This window comes from Littorina saxatilis, linkage group LG11 (genome assembly GCF_037325665.1).
Source record: "Littorina saxatilis isolate snail1 linkage group LG11, US_GU_Lsax_2.0, whole genome shotgun sequence".
In the NCBI taxonomy this organism is placed as follows: domain Eukaryota; kingdom Metazoa; phylum Mollusca; class Gastropoda; order Littorinimorpha; family Littorinidae; genus Littorina; species Littorina saxatilis.
Window position 1 is genome coordinate 38,213,741 of NC_090255.1, and position 21,346 is coordinate 38,235,086.

Below are 21,346 nucleotides of genomic sequence, written 5' to 3' on the forward strand. Positions count from 1 at the left end.
GATCACTAAGCTTAGTACAGTGAAGTCCGGCTGTAGTGATTGACCCATATAGTGATAATCCGGCTGTAGTAATAAAATTTCTGGGTCCCGGTCCCAGTTGTTCATGTTCTTTGTTAACTCAGTCCGGTTGTAGTGATATTTTTCAGTCCGGATATAGTGATAGTCCGCTTGTAGTGATACTATTTTCAAGTCCCGGGGAAGCTAAAGTCCGGCTGTAGTGATAATGTTCGAGAGTAATCTCCCTTTACCAAAATGGCGAGCAAAAGCCAGCCACGCACTGTGCTTACCCTGAAGCGGAAAATTGATCTGACAATTTTTCATTTAACCCTTATTTCTAAGTGGCCCTTCTCTCTCTCTCTCTCTCTCTCTCTCTCTCTCTCTCTCTCTCTCTCTCTCTCTCTCTCTCTCTCTCTCTCTCTCTCTCTCTCTCTAAAACACACACACACGCACGCACACACACACACACACCGGCTGTTGAACTGCCAGGACGGGGGTAGGTTAACACAGGACATTTGCAAGCCTGACAAAGACGACAGAAGAAACGTCACAAAACGAAATCAATAGTGGTTCCAAAATCACCTTGTTACTGCCTTGAGGCTAGTTTACCAAATGTGCCGCCGCATGTAGCAATAAAAGCTTTGAAGATATCACTACAACTACAAGCGATTGGCCGGATGTAGTAATAAAACCTACAAAAATAGAACTATAACCGGACGTCCGGATGTAGTGATAAAACCTACAAAAATATCACTATAACCGGACGTCCGGATGTAGTGATAAAACCTACAAAAATATCACTATAACTGGACGTCCGGATGTAGTGATAAAACCTACAAAAATATCACTATAACCGGACGTCCTGGTGTAATGATTGTCCGGATGTAGTGATAAAAAAATTTGGTCCCGAGGGCTATCACTACATCTGGACTTCACTGTATTTACAACTGAAAGCCGAGGGGGTGGAATACCGAGATGAACCTACAGAACTGTGTATCCTCAAACCTGACATATTCATCCCAACATTTTATGAACTCAAAAACACAGAAAGTTGCTTTCACATGCCAGCTTTGATTGCCAGTGGTTATCAAAACAGAACTCGTGTGGTTATCAAAACGGAACTCGTGTTTCAAAGCATGGCTCCCTGTGTTGATTGTGCACTTATTTTCTCACTACCAAAATGATGACAAAAACGATGTTTGGTGGTTTGTTGTCAGACCAGCTTTTTTGTCGGCCCTCGGGGGGCATATCGACTTTTGTGAGTCATATTTATTGACCGCGGCCTTGGTCAATAAATATGAAACAAAAGACGATATGCTCCCCCTCGGACCGACAAAAAAGCTGGTCTGTCAACAACCCATCAAACATCTTATAATGACGAAGGTGTGCGATAGCAATGTCACGTCAAAGCGCCAGACACAGCATATTGAATTACAAAATACGCAAAGGATTTCACAGGTTTCCACCTGGAGCAAACTTAAATATTTTAACCTGCATTCAATTGGAACCGTAATAATAATATAATAATAACGGGCATTTATAAAGCGCCTTATCAGAAGTTCAAAGCGCGTGACAACAATACATGTATACAAAATTCATACAATCACTGTCAGATTCAAACAACACATCATGCACATCTCGCATCCCTAGACTCTATCCTAAGGAACTATCCGTAATGTTGTTGGAACAAGTGAGTTTTCAAATTGGACTTAAAAGATGAAATGGATGGAGAGTGACGTAATTGAAAGGGGAGTGAATTCCATAACTGAGGGCCATAATACGAAAACGTGCGGAAGCCATGAGCCTTGCGTTTAAAGCGACCTTGACGGAGAAGTCGAGCATCATCAGAAGAACGAATGGTGCGAGAGGGAGTGTAGGGGGAGACCAGTTCCGAAAGATAGGCAGGTGCCGATTCAGAGATGATATTGTAGCAGAAGCAGGCAGCTTTATACCTAATACGTTCAGACACAGGAAGCCCGTGAAGTAACCGTGTGGGTCTTCTTGGCAAGGTTGAATTCGGCCTTGGGCCCATAGCGCTTTTAAGCTAACGCAATAACAGCTATATTACACATCACACACACATAACGTTCGCAGGCACGTTTTAACTAAGCAAAAGACACCAAACAAACAAAAATATATAATTATTAACTAGCTACAAAACTATAAATAGGAATAACCTCTTATCTATGAAATACGGTCACGTCAAACAATACGACTATCAAAGTTGAGATAAACAAACAAACAAACAAAAAACACATACAAACTACACTACTCGTCATAAAACACTTTACACATGCGTTTGAGGCAGATCATTCTGATGAGGCCATTTATCGTAAAACCAATTATATGACTGGAAAGGCCGTTTATTCCCCTAACTTATTCAGAAAACAGATTGAATTTACATGACGTAGTGTCGATCCAGTGGAACCTACAACACAGACACCCCCCCCCCCCCAACGCATTGCCTTCACACTTGCGGAGGTAATTGGTGCTAACACATGTCGTAAATTACACACGAAATCTCAAGTCATTTGAGATATTAGTTCTGCTGTTATGCGACATACCAGAAAGAGTTTTAAAAATAAAGATGTACCCTGTCCGATTGAAAAAAAAAATAGCATGCATTTAGAAAAATGAAAGCTTCACATTACCCTTAAATCTAATACAGTTTCAACAATGGCTGTTCTCAGCGCACTTGTTTAAACGCACACAAACATTCTTGGAAAATGCTTTTTCAAGAGCCATTGGTCAGTTAAGCGTGTCGGCAGTGAGCTTTGCTAGGCCTAGGCCGACATTTGCGCTCAGCGCTCTGAATGAGTCAACTTCTTAAAAACTACTTTCGCGTTGAAATCCTCATACCACCCATGTCTGATAAGATATGTACGTGAAATTTGAGTATGTGGCGCATCTGTCCTTGGCGATTTCAACAAATTAAATGTTTTCGATGAGTCAGCAAAAACCTACCGTCAATTTAAGAACTCTTTCTGACATGACAAATAACAGTAGACCTAAAATGGGGGGGGGGGGGGTGTCTGTGTTGTAGGTTCCACTGTATCGACACTACGTCATGTAAACTCAATCTGCTTTTTGAATAAGTTAGGGGAATAAACGGCCTTTCCAGTCATATAATTGGTTTTACGATAAACGGGCTCATCAGAAAGATCTGCCCTCAAACGCATGTGTACAGTTTTTTTATGACGAGTAGTGTAGAACAAAACAAAACGTGCAGCTCGTTTAACTAAAAACGTTCATCCTAAAACTAACAAAATTAGCAAACTTAATCAACTTATCTTTGGATTTCATATTCATAAAACGTTGTATAGCTATTCTGCTGGACACGTGGAGGAATTCGGGGGCTGTGATTGGATGGTCTCTTCCGATCATCAAAGCATAATGCTACGGAAGTCGGCCATTTTTGCCAATATCCAAAAGCATATTGTCAATAACAAAGACGCATGGTTTCGGTTTTCCCATCTGTTCCACACGATGTTTCACTGATCGACAACAGCATACACTGACAACTTGAAATTCTTCTCCGGAATGTTTTCCAGCTTTACAAATGTCGATAGCATACCCTTTTCTGCTAACTTCCCGATGAAACAGGACTAAACCTATTATTTTCTGTCCCTAAACACCACAAAATGCCCAAAGTCGAAAGATGTAGTACAAACAGGGGAGTAAAACGGAACAGCCGTTTGTGTGTGCCTGTGAGCTTAGTTCACAGTTGCCGACTGACACAAACTTTCGCATTCGGCTTTTCTTATCTCGTAACTCCACACTAAATACCCCACTTCCCCTCTGAAGTATTGATGTACAACCCATGGCACTAACATTCATGTAGTCGTTTATAACTGAGGTTGAAAAATCCGCTTCATGACGAGACAAGTATAAATGCCATTCACCCAAACTGAAAACGTCGCTGCCGTCTGCTCGCTTTGTACGGATTAGCTGTTCTCTTTTCCTCCCCTTGTTGCATCCTAGTTCTTCAGTTGTTTCTAGTTTTCCGTTGATGTTGTGTTTTGGTCTTCTTCATAAGTAGTCTTGTTCAAAATTAAAAAAACTCAAACTTCTTTTTGTTATATACGAATAAACTAATAAAACGCTGTTTAACAGCTGTGTTGTCAAATCGAGTTTTTTCCAAAGTCAGTGTGGCGCCTGCGCAAAACTAATGCGCATAAGAAACGGCGTCTGCTATCAAAACCTGAGATCAACGCATCGACGCAAAAACTGTCATTTTGTAAGTTTGGAACAACAGATAAAGGTCAGAACAGCTATATAATCGCTATTGTATTTTCAGCGTAGCAATAGGGTCCGATATTTTGACTCGAACAAGTATAATGCGACTCGTCTTCGACTCGTCTGCATTATACTTGTCTCGTCTAAATATCGGACCCTATTGCTACGCTGAAAACACAATAGCTGTTAATATTATATAACATTTCCGTGATGCTGAAAATTGCGACCAAACTTATGTTGTCGTTACTGCACAAAACTCACATCTTGACAATTAAACAAATAGTGAAATCCATCAATCTGACCACGTTTACACAACTCTTTCCTTCCTTAGGATGTTCAAAAATCGTTCTTAGTGAATAGGCAACTTAAGATTATTTACCTCGCATTTTATCTCTCAAGAGGCCCTGACAAACGCATCAAATATTTTGTAAAACAAAACTCATTCTTATACAACAAAAAAAAAACAAGTCGCGTAAGGCAAAATTACTACAGTTAGTCAAGCTGTGGAACTCACAGAATGAAACTGAACGCACTGCATTTTTTCACAATGACCGTAGTCCGCCGCTTGTGCATAACGGAGTGAAACTGACGAGCCTGTTCAGCGCGGTAGTGGTTTCGCTGTGCTGCATAGCACGCTTTTCTGTACCTCTCTTCGTTTTAACTTTCTGAGCGTGTTTTTAATCCAAACATATCATATCTATACGTTTTTGGAATCAGGAACCAACAAGGAATAAGATGAAATTGTTTTTAAATCGATTTCGGAAATTTACTTTTGATCATAATTTTTATATTTTTAATTTTCAGAGCTTGTTTTTAATCCAAATATAACATATTTATATGTTTTTGGAATCAGGAAATGATGTAGTATAAGATGAACGCAAATTTGGATCGTTTTATATAAAAACAAATGTATTACAATTTTCAGATTTTTAATGACCAAAGTCATTAATTAATTTGTAAGCCACCAACCTTAAATGCAATACTGAAGTCCGACCTTCGTCGAAGATTGCTTTACAAAAATTTCAATCAATTTGATTGAAAAATGAGGGTGTGACAGTGCCGCCTCAACTTTTACAAAAAGCCGGATATGACGTCATCAAAAGTATTTATCGAAAAAATTTAAAAAACGTCCGGGGATATCATTCCCAGGAAGTCTCATATCAAATTTCATAAAGATCGGTCCAGTAGTTTGGTCTGAATCGCTCTACACACACACACGCACAGACAGACACACACACCACGACCCTCGTCTCGATTCCCCCTCTATGTTAAAACATTTAGTCAAAACTTGACTAAATGTAATGATAAAAAAACACCAATACCGCCAGACATGCTTCCAATAATGCAGCGATTGGTCTCGTGTAACGAGGCTTTTAAAATCATTCACCGTTGAAGGCTGAACAGTCCACAAAAACGACAATCATAAACTGATTTAAAGATGAATAAACATATAACCACCATACCAACGTTATACGTGAACTATGAAATACATTTAAATACAATTTTAACATGGAACAAGGAACCTTTGACATTCCATTTCTCAAATCAAACATCAGGCATTACCTATAATCTACACTGCATGGGCCTTTAATTTCATTGGATAGTGTTTAACTCTTCAAAAGCCATACATGATGGAGTACTTATTCTCTCCAAGAATCATTCTAAAAGAACGTAACTCAGATTTAGATATTAAATAAAGGGTTTTATGTGTCAAAATGTCAAATCACTTTTATAATCCAATACATGCATGTCTGCATTTGCGCACGCGCTATGTGTATGTGTGTGCGATCGTGTGCGTGTGTGTGTGTGCGCGTGGTCGTTTAAAATATATAATATAAACAGTCAAAACATTCACACAATGATCCGACACATTATTACACACACCTTCAGCAAATAACAAAACCGTATGCGGATCCGACATTAGTCGTTTTAAACCCAAGGGATTATATTTGCGGGGGCATGGGCGACTTCCGATCCTGAATGGACACTATTTTACTGCAATCAAGAGCTTGATGGATTGCATTTTACATTTGGTTTCATACAAATGCCCTTATCACAACGATCTACACCTAAACGAATCTGCCTAGTTTTAGTGTGAAAAGTAGTATAGTTAACCCGCAACATTACAGCATGATCATTTTGCAAACTCACTAATATTTTACCAATGCTTTAGTCAAAAGAAGGGTTTCAACGTGCAGACAATATTTTTTTTTGTATTATTATTTTTTATATTCTCTTTATATATATAGCGCCTTATCCGAAGTTCAAAGCGCTTTATGCCGTGTGAGATGGAATTTTTTACACAATATATCACGCATTCACATCGACCAGCAAACCTCAAGCCTGTTAGGCGAATGTTCACCTTTCGCGGCCTTTATTCCAAGTCACACGGGTATTTGATGGACATTTTTATCTATGCCTATACAATTTTGCCAGGAAAGACCCTTTTGTCAATCGTGGGATCTTTAACGTGCACACCCCAATATAGTGTACACGAAGGGACCTCGGTTTTTCGTCTCATCCGAAAGACTAGCACTTGAACCCACCATCTAGGTTAGGAAAGGGGGGAGAAAATAGCGGCCCGACCCAGGGTCGAACAAGCAACCTCTCGATTCCGAGCGCAAGTGCGTTACCACTCGGCCACCCAGACCACATATGAATTATAGTACAGTATTTTCATACAACGACTCTGCAACTGCACTGTTCCTTCCAGCAACGAGTACAGACGGGTCCGGAGGCACACAGCCATCATCATCATACGACGGGGACTGCATTTCAAACACTTGATGTACAAGACACACTGCATCTACATCAGCGTTAACATAGTGAGACAGCGGTTGCTGATCTGGGCGTCTTGTAGACGTGTGACCTCCATCACCGACGGTTGTTGCCTGGGTTTGGAGCTCATCAGCACGTGCAGTTGCACGGCGTAGAGACTCTCTGTTGTCTCTTGAACTAGGCCGCAGGGCAGGAACGATCAAAGTACCACCTGAAAAAAGGAAGTATACAGTAGTGTAGACATTCGTTTATCCTACATACGTGAGAGAGACACTCGTAGGATAATAATCGTTCAAATCACACGTGTGTATATCATGTAAATGAGGTCATGTCAAGCAAGTCTGGCAGGGACATGTTTTTCCACTGCTTATGATACCAAAGTCACCGAGACAAACGTCAATATAGAAAAAAAAATTGCGCTCGCTAATTACCCTCGATGAATTTTGAGAACTAACACGTCACGCCACACTTTCAGAGTGACGTTTCTTTACTTTGACGTAATAGATTGCACGAGGCTTCAGAAGAGATCGAGGTTCCAAAACAAGCGTCTTCAATTTAGCTGCCTAGACTGCAGGACATTTTGAGTAAAATACACGTAAGTACAGTATGTAGAATAAAGAGAATACTACATGGCTTGCTGTGTCGTACCAGATTTACACTCGTTGCGTTTTCAAATAGTGAACAGCTCGCTTTCGCTCGCAGTTCAATATTTTAAAAACAACTCGTGTAAATCTTGTACGACACAGCAAGCCATGTAGTATTTTATATTAATGTCCCTCCAATAAAGCATGGGCAGTGCTGTTGGTGGTGTACATATGTGTGTGGGTGTGTGTGTGTGGGGGGGTGTTCTTACCACCTAAGGGCTGCGTTCATTAAGATATTTTTCATCTCCCTTATATTAGCGGACTCGCGCGCCCGCGTGTGTGTGTGTGTGTGTGTGTGTGTGTGTGTGTGTGTGTGTGTGTCCTGGATGATTATCAATGTTACCTTTATTATCCAGCGTATGAGTGTGTGTGTGTGTGTGTGCGCGTGCGTGTGTGTTGTGACCATATAAGTGCAGTGATTTTATATCACTTACATTTTATAATATCGACGTATACCTTTGCTATCCTGCAGGTGTGTGTGTGGGTATGTGTGTGTGTGTGTGCCTCTGTGTGTGCCTGTGTGTGTGTGCCTGTGTGTGTGTCCGCTTGCCTGAGGGTTAGCCGCCCTTGTTAGTTAGGGCCAACATTTTTTTTTTAATAAGTCAACCTTGTGTCCTTTCTGAGAAATCCGTATTGGCTTTCCAGTAGTGACAGACGTCTCTGCGTTTATCAGAAAGACTGAAAAGAGGGTAGTAAACAGAATACGTTCTTTGTATAGATTCATGAATGTTCCCCGTGTATTCCCCAAGCCGCTAGCTACACTGCCCCATTTCGCAAATACTAAATAACTTCCCTGTCCCACTGACAGGTACATGTCACAGGCTCAGCATAACAGTGTTCTGTTTGTGCTGTCTAAACAACGCTCTGAATGTAGTTTTCATGGTGAGTTTTGTGATTAGTTCATTTTGCTGCAGGGTTTCAGACTGAATGACTTTCAACTGTCTTAACCTAAACATTTTTCAACATCATATATAATCACAACAACGTTTTACAGTGAGCAGCCATAAAGATCAGTATTGACTAACGCACGCAAAAGAGGTTTGGTTTTTGGGGTTTAATGTCTCTTCAGCAGATGCTATCACGCAAAAGAGGACGACCAAGGTCTCAGTGTTATGGCGGAGTCACACCAAGACGACGCACGGCCAGAGAGGACGACCAAGGTCTCAGTGTTATGGCGGAGTCACACCAAGACGACGCACGGCCAGAGAGGACGACCAAGGTCTCAGTGTTATGGCGGAGTCACACCAAGACGACGCACGGCCAGAGAGGACGACCAAGGTCTCAGTGTTATGGCGGAGTCACACCAAGACGACGCACGGCCAGAGAGGACGACCAAGGTCTCAGTGTTATGGCGGAGTCACACCAAGACGACGCACGGCCAGAGAGGACGACCAAGGTCTCAGTGTTATGGCGGAGTCACACCAAGACGACGCACGGCCAGAGAGGACGACCAAGGTCTCAGTGTTATGGCGGAGTCACACCAAGACGACGCACGGCCAGAGAGGACGACCAAGGTCTCAGTGTTATGGCGGAGTCACACCAAGACGACGCACGGCCAGAGAGGACGACCAAGGTCTCAATGTTATGGCGGAGTCACACCAAGACGACGCACGGCCAGAGAGGACGACCAAGGTCTAAGTGTTATGGCGGAGTCACACCAAGACGACGCACGGCCAGAGAGGACGACCAAGGTCTCAGTGTTATGGCGGAGTCACACCAAGACGACGCACGGCCAGAGAGGACGAACAAGGTCTCAGTGTTATGGCGGAGTCACACCAAGACGACGCACGGCCAGCGCACTGAAAATATCGTGAAAAATTGCGATTGTTTCCAGTGCGTTGTCGTTCGCTGGGTGTGCGTCAATATGCGTTACTCGTTCGTCGAGCGCGCTAGACCAACGCTACGCATTCGTTGTCATTCGCTGTGTGCGTTGGGATTTTTTGAGCATGCACAAAAATGTGCTTCTACAAAACCGCGGTCACACAACAACGCACTGATCATTATTTTCCATTTTTGATTTATTTTCAGTGCGCTGGCCGTGTGTTGTCTTGGTGTGACTCCGCCATTAGGTCTTTATGTGGGTCTTTGTTGAGTAGGGTTTACATGCAATTACAGGCAGCTGATCTGGCAGGTCGCCCATTTCTGAGTTAAAAACACTCGACGTCAGTGTCAATGTCGTCGCTTTCTGGCACAGTGCCAAAATATCACTCTCGCAGTTCGGTCATGTAGACGCCAGGATTTAAGTGTTTGAAAGTATTCACTGGAGAAAAAAAAAAACATAAAAAGTAACTGCTGTCAGTGTCTTTCGCTTGTAGAGGTGTCGATAAAACAGGTACATGGTAGGACCCAAAAAATATATATATACCGGTATTTCAATGCCGCTAACAATATCTAATTCCGTAATTGAATTTATACTCGAGTTTTAGATTTCCGTTACATTAAATTGTCTCTTCATCTGCATTTGGATGAAACTGCAGGGGTCTTGGCCGGTTAGATTTTGTTTTGTGGTTTTGTTTGCTTTTTGTTGAGTGCATTCGCTGTTTGAGGCGGGGAAACGTTTTGTAGACGTTGTTGTTGGTTGTATGTTTTTCTATTGGCATATTGTTCAACATTCTTCTGTGACAGTTAAGCAAAATACGTAATCAAGATATTGTATCTAAGGTTCTTTACACCCCCGGTATAGGGGTGTGTATAGGATTCGGTCGATGTGTTTGTTTGTTTGTGTGTTTGTGTTCGCATATAGATCTCAAGAATGAACGGGTGAACAGGTTCTATACATTCCTGAGACGGTCCTTACAAAAATTGGGACCAGTCAAACACACGGTTAGGGAGTTATTGGTGGATTAAGATTATACAAGGACTTATAGAGGGACATATTAATGGTCAAAGGGAAATAACCTTCTCAGTTGGTGGCAGTGAGAATGGTAAGGACGGGGGTGTTTTTCCTACCTCGGAGGAATTTCTTGTTTTCTTTTGTTTTGTTTTACCTCTTGCTGCATTTTGCTCATTCTCGGCAATTTCTTCATAAGTGTGACTGGTGTTGCTCTCATTGGACCGGCGTTGATCTGACGAGTGTGACGGTTGAGCTGCAACTGGTTGGTGGGGTAGTGGCCTGTCAATGTACTGGTTTCTATTCTGATTACCAGTTCCCCCAGTCAGCGAGGCAGACAGTCTTCCTGCACAATGATATCAGTGTCACAGTCTTCGTTTCAGCGGCCATGTTTACCACCCCAGATGTGTTTACTCGGGCAAGAACATATTTCAACTTGCAACACATGCACAGAATCAACTGCATTGGGAATCATTTTCTGTTTTTGGCACAAAGTTCTTTTACATCCACACACTTGATACGCACGTGGTCAATGAACCATGATTCATCTCACCCAAACCTGTAAGGAGGGAATTCACCCTTCAACGGGTATGACTGAGTGATGTCACTGTAACCACAATAAAGAAAGGAGGGGTAAAAGGTTGTGTAGCTTCCCTTCAACCGTCACCGATATGGCTATGCAAGACCGGTGCCAGTGTGTTCCCTGTCTCAGTTTACACAGTGGCCTCCGTGTTTAAAGCTATTTACATGTAGGTCTATCACAGTTAAATAAGGAAGGATGACAGAAATTATGGGTTGGTTGGTTGGTTGGTTGGTTGGTTGGTTATTATTGTTTAATATCGTCTTTTCAGCATTCGAGACGATGCAAGTGTTTCCTTTGTCAGATTTCAGGGTAACTTCCATGCTTAAAACAATTTACAATCAGGTCTATCACTGCAAAAAGAAGGTTAACTTGCCTCTTTGAAAATACACGATCATGGTGACAATGGTGGCAATGATGCCTAGGTTGACGCTGATAGTGAAGATACCGAATGGAGTTGTGGCAAAGCTCCCGGTGGAAGCTGATTCACCAACAGGCGGCGTAACTGACGTATCTATCTCTGTGGTAGGTTTCGTATCTAAAATACACAATTGATTTCATACATCAGTAATCTGTTTATATGTGTCAAACGGAACTGTTAAATCCGTTGTCCAGTAAATAAAATAAGGAATCTTTTTGTCAAAGAAGTTGTTAATAATTTGCAGAAAACATTGAACATCGTGTCCCAAGCAGTTTGTGGACTCTCAAATTGAAGGCTTTTCAAATGGGAAAACCGCGACAATGTGTTAACACAACTGTGGATTAAAAACTGAAACATCATCGCAGTATTGACACACTATTGACCCACAGAATATCAAACCTCAGGCATGAGCAAGTTCCAAAATGTTCACTCGCCTTGTAAGTTTCAAAATTGACTAGCCCACAAACAAATTCACTCGCCCACAAAAATGAGTTACCAAAGAACAAAACGATTTTATCCATTCAAACGTGGTGAAAGACGAGCAGTTTTTTTGTAAGCGCCTGTACCAATCGGATCAGTTGAGCGACACGAGCACGCTGGTCTTGCGTTAGCTGGTGCATAGCGTGTCCCCCCTCGGTGTCTTCGACCTTTTTGTTTGAGTTTACCCAACAGACAATCGTCGCTCGGAAAATGATAATACCACAGACCCAACATTTTCACTCGCCAAGTGGGCGATCATTATAAGACTTTCTACTCGCCCACACTCATTTCTGGTCGCCTGTGGCGAGTGAGCGACCGATCTTGCTCATGCCTGAATCTCCTCTCCCATCTTCTCTTTTATGGAGCGTTTAATTACGGACGGGAAGGCTGACATCGATGACGGAAAAAAGCACCACCTGCGGGATAGCCTCCCGAGAACTGCACGTGGTCAGACCCGAAGTCATTGGACAGCTCAAGCCGCCATTGCCGCAGTTCGTCTGTCTTGCCTCTGGTCATTTCAATCCTCACTTCAAAATGAGGCATATGTCCGATCATCATATTTGGTCTGCAAGACGAATTTTCTTTTTATTTAGGTTTGATCATAATCTTTGGTATGATTAACACGAGTTAGCCAATTCTTCCAAAGGTTACAAGAAAATAAATAAATACATATGTATGTATACAATAGGCTAATGTCTCGATAGAAATTCTTATTACTCATGATGGATAGAGTAAGCTTACTGTTATGAATCATTGACGATATAATGCTTAACGATAAACCATTCTGCCCATTGGGAAACATGCTCAGGATGTTCCATCTATTACCTCAACCCTTTACTTTAGACGTGGAAATTGCACACAAATCAATGTGGAAGTGGTGACTGTTGAGACTAGACAAAATGAAAAGAAATGCAACTTTATTACTCTTTAGGAAAAGGTCAACTGTGTTAAATGTTAAAGTTTCGTAAAAACAGTTCGACTCACCCTCTCATTTTGTTTGTTTGTTTGTTTGTTTGTTTGTTTGCTTAACGCCCAGCCGACCACGAAGGGCCATATCAGGGCTTTGGCATATAACGTGCGCCACACACAAGACAGAAGTCGCAGCACAGGCTTCATGTCTCACCCAGTCACATTATTCTGACACCGGACCAACCAGTCCTAGCACTAACCCCATAATAATGCCAGACGCCAGGCGGAGCAGCCAATAGATTGCCAATTTTAAAGTCTTAGGTATGACCCGGCCGGGGTTCGAACCCACGACCTCCCGATCACGGGGCGGACGCCTTACCACTAGGCCAACCGTGCCCCACCCTCTCATAACTGGCCAGGTTTTTCCACGAGATAAGACCACCCCTCCACTTGGTCACATACCAACATTGACCAGCCTTGGGTGATCTCTGGGCACAGAGGGAAGTTTTTTTAATGAATTCATTTTGTAAATGCAACCAGTGGCTTATTGACAAATTAATTTCTAACAAAATCCAACTGTGCACAACCCCCCGCGGGTGAGGGGGAAGAATTTAGCCGATGATCCCCAGCATGTCGTAAGAGGCGACTAACGGATTCTGTTTCTCCTTTTACCCTTGTTAAGTGTTTCTTGTATAGAATATAGTCAATTTTTGTAAAGATTTTAGTCAAGCAGTAGCCTATGTAAGAAATGTTAAGTCCTTTGTACTGGAAACTTGCATTCTCCCAGTAAGGTAATATATTGTACTACGTTGCAAGCCCCTGGAGCAATTTTTTGATTAGTGCTTTTGTGAACAAGAAACAATTGACAAGTGGCTCTATCCCAACTCCCCCCCCCCCCCTTTCCCCGTCGCGATATAACCTTCCTGGTTGAAAACGACGTTAAACACCAAATAAAGAAAAGTGTGTGGATCACATCCAAAACCTTGATTATTTATACTCACCGGCCCATTTCCTGACACCTTTCTTTTGTTTTATTTCACACTGATCGATTGAACAAGATATCTTACTCTGTACAGTCGAAGATGTCGGACGATGCCACTTCAAACACTTGACACCGAATGATCTCTGTGTAGGACTTGAAGGGGAAGTGAAATACCGTCTTGGAATCAAGCTGCTGTTCTGTCGGACCGTTGACGAACTCCGGTGGGCCTTTGGAAAATACACACATGTTAATGCTTAATTGGCGTAATCTTCCACCAGCTGATACTAGTCGTTTCGAAGTTAAAATATTCTGCTAAACATTTGGCTTTAAATTTGCTGAAAAATGAAAATATCTTCACTCATTTGAACACACAGAGAATGAATAATTATGTCATCAGGTAATTAACGGTTGGTTTCAATAAATAAGCAAAGCAAACAACAAACCAATTCCTTGACAAACAAGAAATTCCTCCGAGGTAGGAAAAACACCCCCGTCAAAGGGAAATAACCTTCTCAGTTGGTGGCAGTGACTGAGTGAGAATGGTTATTTCCCTTTGACCATGAAGATGTCCCTCTATAAGTCCTTGCATAATTTTAATCCACCAATAACTCCCTAACCGTGTGTTTGACTGGTCCCAATTTTTGTAAGGACCGTCTCAGGAATGTATAGAACCTGTTCACCAAGTTTGGTGACGATCGGTCCGTTCATTCTTGAGATCTATATGCGAACACAAACAAACAAACAAACAAACAAACACATCGACCGAAACCTATACACACCCCTATACCGGGGGTGTAATAACAGGCAGTTGAAGAAAGCTGTGAAAGGAATAATACAACTGAGAAAAATAGACAGGGGGGGTCATAGTTTTATATTGGTAACTTGTTAGTTTAAATATTGTAACTTTACAGCAAATTCTTAATGTAAGTACTTTCAGAATATTCTAAAGATAAAATGCCCAAACAAGGCAAGTTGACAATATTCTTGGCAAAAGATCTGTGAAGGGAAAAATAGGTTTTAAAGAGAAACAGTGAAGTGGGCTCACAGTTGACTAGCAATGATGTGCTCAAGCTTTGCCCGGTCTCTCCCATCTCACAGATCACAAGTCCCGTTTGTTGACACTGAACATCCTCTATTACAGCTTGCACGTGACACACGCCGTGTTCTTCTGTCGTCAGCGTCTCTGTTCCGTTGTTCAGTGTGATCTTAGGCTTGGCTCCTGTGTCTGGATTTCCTGCCTCAAACTCACAGACTGCTGTGACTGAAGTTCTCGGTGCTACTACCTGTGTGGGTGATCCCTCAACGGTGACTAGTGTGATGTTGGTCACTCTTGGTGGATCTGCAATCACGTATAGAAAACGCACGCAGAGGACAATGGTGTCATCATCATTATAGTCATCATCACCACCAGCATCATCATTATAGTCATGATCACCACCAGCATCATCACCACCAGCATCATTACTATTGTATTGGGGGCGGTGATAGTGGTGGTGTTGTGCGTTTCAGAAATAGAAATTGTGAAAACGTATGCAAGAATCCCGTATAAGGTGCGTGCGTATGTGTTATTTCGTTCGTTCGTGTGCGTGCATGCATGCATGCGTGTGTTTAATAAACAAGAGATGCAGAAAAGGAAAGAAAGCTTCTTTTTTTGTTTTTACTTTCAAGTGACCATCTTTCCAATGGTGATGGGCAAAGGATACTCACATTTGACCATGAGATCAATCTCTTTATCCGCAACAATCGCTGGACTGGCTGAAAACCTCAATATGCCGTTGAAGGACCGGTCCACTTTCCTGAAAAACCGATACACTTTACCAGAACTCGGGGGACAAAGGCAGCCTTCAGTTTCTGATGTTCCCCCCAGACAAAGTCCGTTCTCATCGTGAACAAACTGACAGTATCGTCCGAATCGCTGATGACTAATCGTAATCGTCTGAATCGATTGAGGGTTGCACAGGTCCGTGAACATTTTGAAGGTGATGTTTACCATTGTGTGTTCATCGACTTCCATGCTCCTATCGTTTGAAGGCGAAAGGAATATAATATGACCACCTGCACGAGGTTAAACTGTCTGTTAGGAAAGAATATGTGCATAAGACGGCTAAACCAGGCGCACTTTCACACACACACACACACGCGCACACACACACACACACACACACGCACGTACACACGCACGCACGCACACACACACACACGCACGCACGCACGCACACACACACACACACACACACACACACACACACACACACACTTTACGAAAGAAAGAAAACTCGATATATACACTTTCGCGATTATTACAATGGTGAATCCCAAATCCCCAACACCCTCTCAATGAACCTTGTGTTTCCGCGAATACATCTTCTGACTTCTGACTTCTGACTTTACGGAAGTTCATTACTTATGATTATCAGACGCCCGTGCGTACACGCATTTCCACTAATACAGATAAAGCAAAACATCTCCACACTAAGAAGTAGAAGCAGAGACGGGCACGAACTTGCATCCGTCACGTTTTGATTCAGTTCAAACACATCCATGTGAACATTTCAGAAATCTCTCTCTCTCTCTCTCTCTCTCTCTCTCTCTCTCTCTCTCTCTCTCTCTCTCTCTCTCTCTCTCTCTCTCTCTCTCTCTCTCTCTCTCTCCTTCTCTCTCTCTCTCTCTCTCTCTCTCTCTCTCTCTCTCTCTCTCTCTCTGTTGATATTTGCTCGAATGTGTTGTTTACTTATTCCATCAACCTCGAGTAAAAGGAGTACCGCCCTCTCTGTCTTTCTCAACTCAAAAAAATCTTGTCATACATACATTTTGTTTTATTGGTAGGTGCAATCAGTCCAGGAACGAAGATGTAGATGAAAACAAAGTTTCTCCAATGCATATTGCTTCGGTCTGTCTTTCACATATCCGCAGAGCAGATGTTATAGGTACTGCTGGCGACGAATGTGTGATGAGGCTATTTTGAGATCAAGCCAAAAAGAGACAGCTTATAAATACTATTTTAGGTTTCACAGTAATAATATTTTCCGGTATTAACTGCTGAGTGTAAAAGTTGTTTCAAGCTGTAGGCTGTATCAATTACTTTCTTCCTTATTTTACTTTAAACCACACTTGCCAGAAAGACGAACACTGACTTCGAGTGTGTGTGTGTGTGTGTGTGTGTGTGTGTGTGTGTGGGTGTATGTGCGTGTGTATGTGTGTATGTGCGTGCGTTTGTGTGTGTGTGTGTATGTGCGTGTGTATGTGCGTGTGTATGTGCGAGTGTGTGTGTGTGTGTGTGTGTGTGCGTGTATGCATGTGCGCGCGCGCGTGTGTGTGTGTGTGTGTGTACTTGTTTGCGTCGGAATGAACTGTGGCTTAAATGTCGGATCATCAAAAACCTAAATTTTGCAATCTTGTATCCGAAGTGTTTTTCTTAAGCAGGCAGAGAGAGAGGGAGAGAGAGAGAGAGAGAGAGAGAGAGAGAGAGAGAGAGAGAGACAGACAGAGACAGAGACAGAGAGGATCATGTGCAGAATCAATCTGTTGCTGAGTAAAAAACAACACAAGAGACGTTCAATCATTCGCATGTGGCGGACTCATGCATATACCTTTGACCATCGCACACACTCAAACAGATACAAAACACCAATACAAACATAAACGCATGCTTGCGCTTCCATTTAGTCATATGTACACACAAACGCATAGTATTTTCATCATTTTTCACTCAAAATTTGATTAATTCACTGATAAGTTGATTTGTTTTTTGCCATGTCGCAAGTAAGCATATGTACTCACGCATACACGTACGCACCCTGACACACACACGTACTGACGTACGCACAAACACACGCACACACACACGCACACACACACGCGTGCGCGCGCGCACTGACACACACACACACACGCATGTGCACGCACGCACACACACGTACACGCACAACCACATACACACACACACACACACACACACACACACACACACACACACACACACACACATCATAGCAAGTTGCCATTTGGAAAAATCCTTTTACAGTTATCAAAAATGTTCAAGATGAACACACACACACACACACACACACACACACACACACACACACACACACACACACACACACACATGCCATATCACAAGTTAGCCATCAAGTTCCCTTTATAGGAAAATCGTTTTACAGTTATCTGTCATGTTCGAGGTGAGCACACACACACACACACACACACTGACACACTGACACACACAGACACAGACACACACACACACACACACTCACACACACACACACACACACACACACTCACACACACACACACACACACTCACACACACACACACACACACACACACACACACACACACACACACACACACACACTCGGATTTCACGACCAAATTATCACATTCCGCTAAGAAGATTTTCTTCCTTTAAACGTGTCCATCATGTGCGAGGCTCCCATGTAGTCGCTGAGAACGTGTACACACTTCACTGGCAGTAACCTGGCAGCAACAGAAACAAAGTAACATTCTCAGTTTATGCCCGATGACAATTAATTAAACTATGCCAGGCATACGGATCCCGGATTACCGCGAAAGCAAAAAAAAACCACAAAACAATACCAAAACAGTTTGTTTTGTCTACATGCACAGTTTATCTTTCCCCAGAGGGGGTTACATTCATATTCACAAGGCCAAAATGCTTCGGCTGCTTGCGTTGTTGCCCCTTGACCCCGACCAAGGGCGCTGCCACCCCCCCCCCCCCCCCCCCTCTTCCCCCTCTCTTGTTTGAGTGTTTACTTGTTTGATTTTTATTAACATTTATAAACCGTATTTCCATGAGATTAGTCCCTCTCATTCGCGAGGGCTGGGTGTTAAAAAAAGCACCTGTTTGCTTTTGCCATTACCCTCGTTGATATAGAATGTGTCTTGTCTGGTTTTCTCTGTCTCTCTCTCTCTCTGTCTCTGTCTCTCTCTGTCTCTGTCTCTGTCTCTCTCTCTCTCTCTCTCTCTCTCTCTCTCTCTCTCTCTCTCTCTCTCTCTGTCCCTGGCTCTCTCTGTGTCTCTCTCTGTGTCTCTCAGTCTCTCTCTCCCTCTCTTTCTCTCTCTCTCTTTCTCTCTCTCTCTCTCTATCTTTCTCTCTCTCTCTCTCTCTCTCTCTCTCTCTCTCTCTCTCTCTCTCTCTCTCTCTTTCCCCTTCTCTCTATCTCTATCTTTCTCTCTGTCTCTGTCTCTCTCTCTCTCTCTCTCTCTCTCTCTCTCTCTCTCTCTCTCTCTCTCTCTCCATAAGACCTGGTTTTTCCAGCATCATCAACTTCGCAAGAGATACCCTGACTGTCACAGAACCTCCGCTCTCACCCTTTCAAGGCCATGAAGATGTAGAGCAGACGGGGGAGGATCAGGAACTCCTGGTTACGTAGCACCGCCTTTATGATCTCCTCAGACACCACCTCAGGCTCCAGCGAGTTCAGTAGCCATGGAAACCTGAAAATGAACCCTTATTTGTTATTCTGTTTAATTTTCATTATTGTTTATTTGGGCTTGAATGACACAAGCACTTTCATGCACACCTGTTGGCACCATGTCATATGTTTAATTGATTGTATTCGCAGAGGAATTATTACACCCCCGGTATAGGGGTGTGTATAGGTTTGTTTTTGTGTTTGTTTGTGTTCGCATATAGATCTCAAGAATGAACGGTGAACAGGTTCTATACATTCCTGAGACGGTCCTTACAAAAATTGGGACCAGTCAAACACACGGTTAGGGAGTTATTGGTGGATTAAAATTATACAACGACTTATAGAGGCACACCCCCGTTGGTCAAAGGGAAATAACCATTCTCACTGCCACCAACTGAGAAGGTTATTTCCCTTTATAGGGGGTGTTTTTCCTATCGGAGGAATTTCTTGTTTGATTTTGTTTTATTATGATTTTTTTCCAACATGTGTTTACTTCTTGTACGTATATATATATAAAACATTACAACAACATCAGACAATATAACCCGTAATTGTGAAAGCGCAGAAGATAACTCTTTATAATAAAATGTTTTGTGTCCCCCTAAAAAGACATGTTAAAGCCGTGTGCTAAATCAACCAATGCCAAACAACATGCACAAGTATAAAAAAATAAAAAAAAATAAAAGGGAAAAAAGGAATCATGATAATTCTGTTTGTTTAGAAATTTCGAATATCTCTGAGAAAAGGAGACAGCACCTAGGTTTGTTGGAGTTTAACTCAAAAGGTACGGAATTTAAATTAATTTTGCACAGGAATTTAGAGTTGCCAGTGTGCTGATATTGAACTTCAGTTGTGTTTTGTAAATGTCTATGTATCAGTGTATCATGTCTTGCCACACACATGCCAAATTTCCTTGTATTGATGAGGACAATAAAACTTCTTGTATCTTGTATCTTGTATATAAAAGAAATAATTCAATAAGTAAACTCTTACTTTGTTATACATTGAAGGGAGGCATCTCTTCTCATGCAGGCACGCCTGATCAGTCTTTACAGAATATATAGAGTCGATGTTAGACCTGCTTCTTAAGTATTTCGAATTTTCCTAAGGAAGGGAGATAACTCAAGTCAAAGTTATTTTTCAGCAAAAAGAGTGTGTTGATGGTAATGCTTTCACTCTGTCTCCCAGGCTTTTAATCCAAATGTATGAGCTCACACTTTCATCTATTCTTATTCTCATTAGAATAAGATTCTAGAGGTTTCTGAGAGAGAGGGGAGATCAGAACCACCCGGGCGAAGCCGGGCCTGACTGCTAGTAAATAAATAAATAGATGAATAAATAAATAAGGCCTAAAAAAAGAATAGGTGTGGTTACGGTAACCCGACCTACCCTATTTTTAGGGGCCGACCCTATAACTTTTTATCACATTTGTCAACAAAAACAAAACACAAAAAAACAAAAAAAAAACGAGTGCAGAAAACGCAATGAAAGCAAAATCGCCCGAGTCGCACACTTATTTCTCTGTCAAGTAGGTTTAATTTATACACATTAGAAAAAAAGTTTTAAAAAAAAAGTGATTGCCTACCTTCCTACCCTATTTTTTTTGGCTATGTTACCGTAACCACACCTATTTTTTTTGTTTTTTTTGCCTAAACGCAAATATTTGTCAACTTACTTGACCTGACATCCGTCAAACATGCCGGTGCTGATGAGGTAGGGGCAGACAACCGTTGTGTGCACGCCGTCTTTGCCCAGGGCTTTGAGTTCAAACCTCAGAGACTCGTCGAACCCCACGGCCCCAAATTTGCTGGAGCAGTAGTCTGCCAGTCCCGTCACTCCGAGCAACCCCGCTGAGCTCGCCACGGAGACCACGTGACCGTGGTTCCGCGACAGCATTGCTGGTAGGAAGGCTTTTACTGTCTGAAAAAATTGAAGGTGGGAGGTAAATGCATTGGTTTTGTGTTAGGTTTTTGATAGATAAGGCATATACTCAGCCTCTCTCTGTCCCTGACTATCTGCTTGATTGTCAGTCTGTCTGTCTGTCTGT

At 42.3% G+C, this 21,346-nt stretch overlaps 2 protein-coding genes and 1 long non-coding RNA gene across 5 annotated transcripts in view; all 3 read right to left on the minus strand.

Moving 5' to 3' along the window:
- Window positions 1-344: 344 nt before the first annotated feature.
- LOC138980415 (uncharacterized) lies at window positions 345-932 on the minus strand. The gene is made up of 2 exons (XR_011460320.1): window positions 831-932; window positions 345-783 (listed from the first exon to the last, which is right to left on the minus strand). It is a non-coding gene; the product is annotated as an uncharacterized lncRNA (long non-coding RNA).
- Window positions 933-11,415: 10,483 nt separating this feature from the next.
- On the minus strand, window positions 11,416-17,017 carry LOC138979554 (uncharacterized). The gene is made up of 5 exons (XM_070352268.1): window positions 16,666-17,017; window positions 14,903-15,912; window positions 13,943-14,084; window positions 12,383-12,531; window positions 11,416-11,603 (listed from the first exon to the last, which is right to left on the minus strand). Exons 2-5 carry the CDS (start codon window positions 14,946-14,948, stop codon window positions 11,416-11,418), a joined length of 525 nt encoding a protein of 174 aa, XP_070208369.1. The 5' UTR covers window positions 14,949-15,912; window positions 16,666-17,017.
- An 837-nt stretch (window positions 17,018-17,854) lies between these two features.
- LOC138980416 (epidermal retinol dehydrogenase 2-like) overlaps window positions 17,855-21,346 on the minus strand; it is a 12,441-nt gene continuing 8,949 nt past the window's right edge. For all 3 annotated transcript variants that reach the window (XM_070353285.1, XM_070353283.1, XM_070353284.1), the window contains exons 6-8: window positions 20,975-21,219; window positions 19,196-19,321; window positions 17,855-18,340 (exon numbers count right to left, since the gene is read on the minus strand). In XM_070353285.1, the coding sequence (XP_070209386.1) occupies window positions 18,250-18,340; window positions 19,196-19,321; window positions 20,975-21,219 (462 nt within the window). In that variant the 3' untranslated portion in view covers window positions 17,855-18,249. The remainder of the gene's footprint in view (window positions 18,341-19,195; window positions 19,322-20,974; window positions 21,220-21,346) is intronic.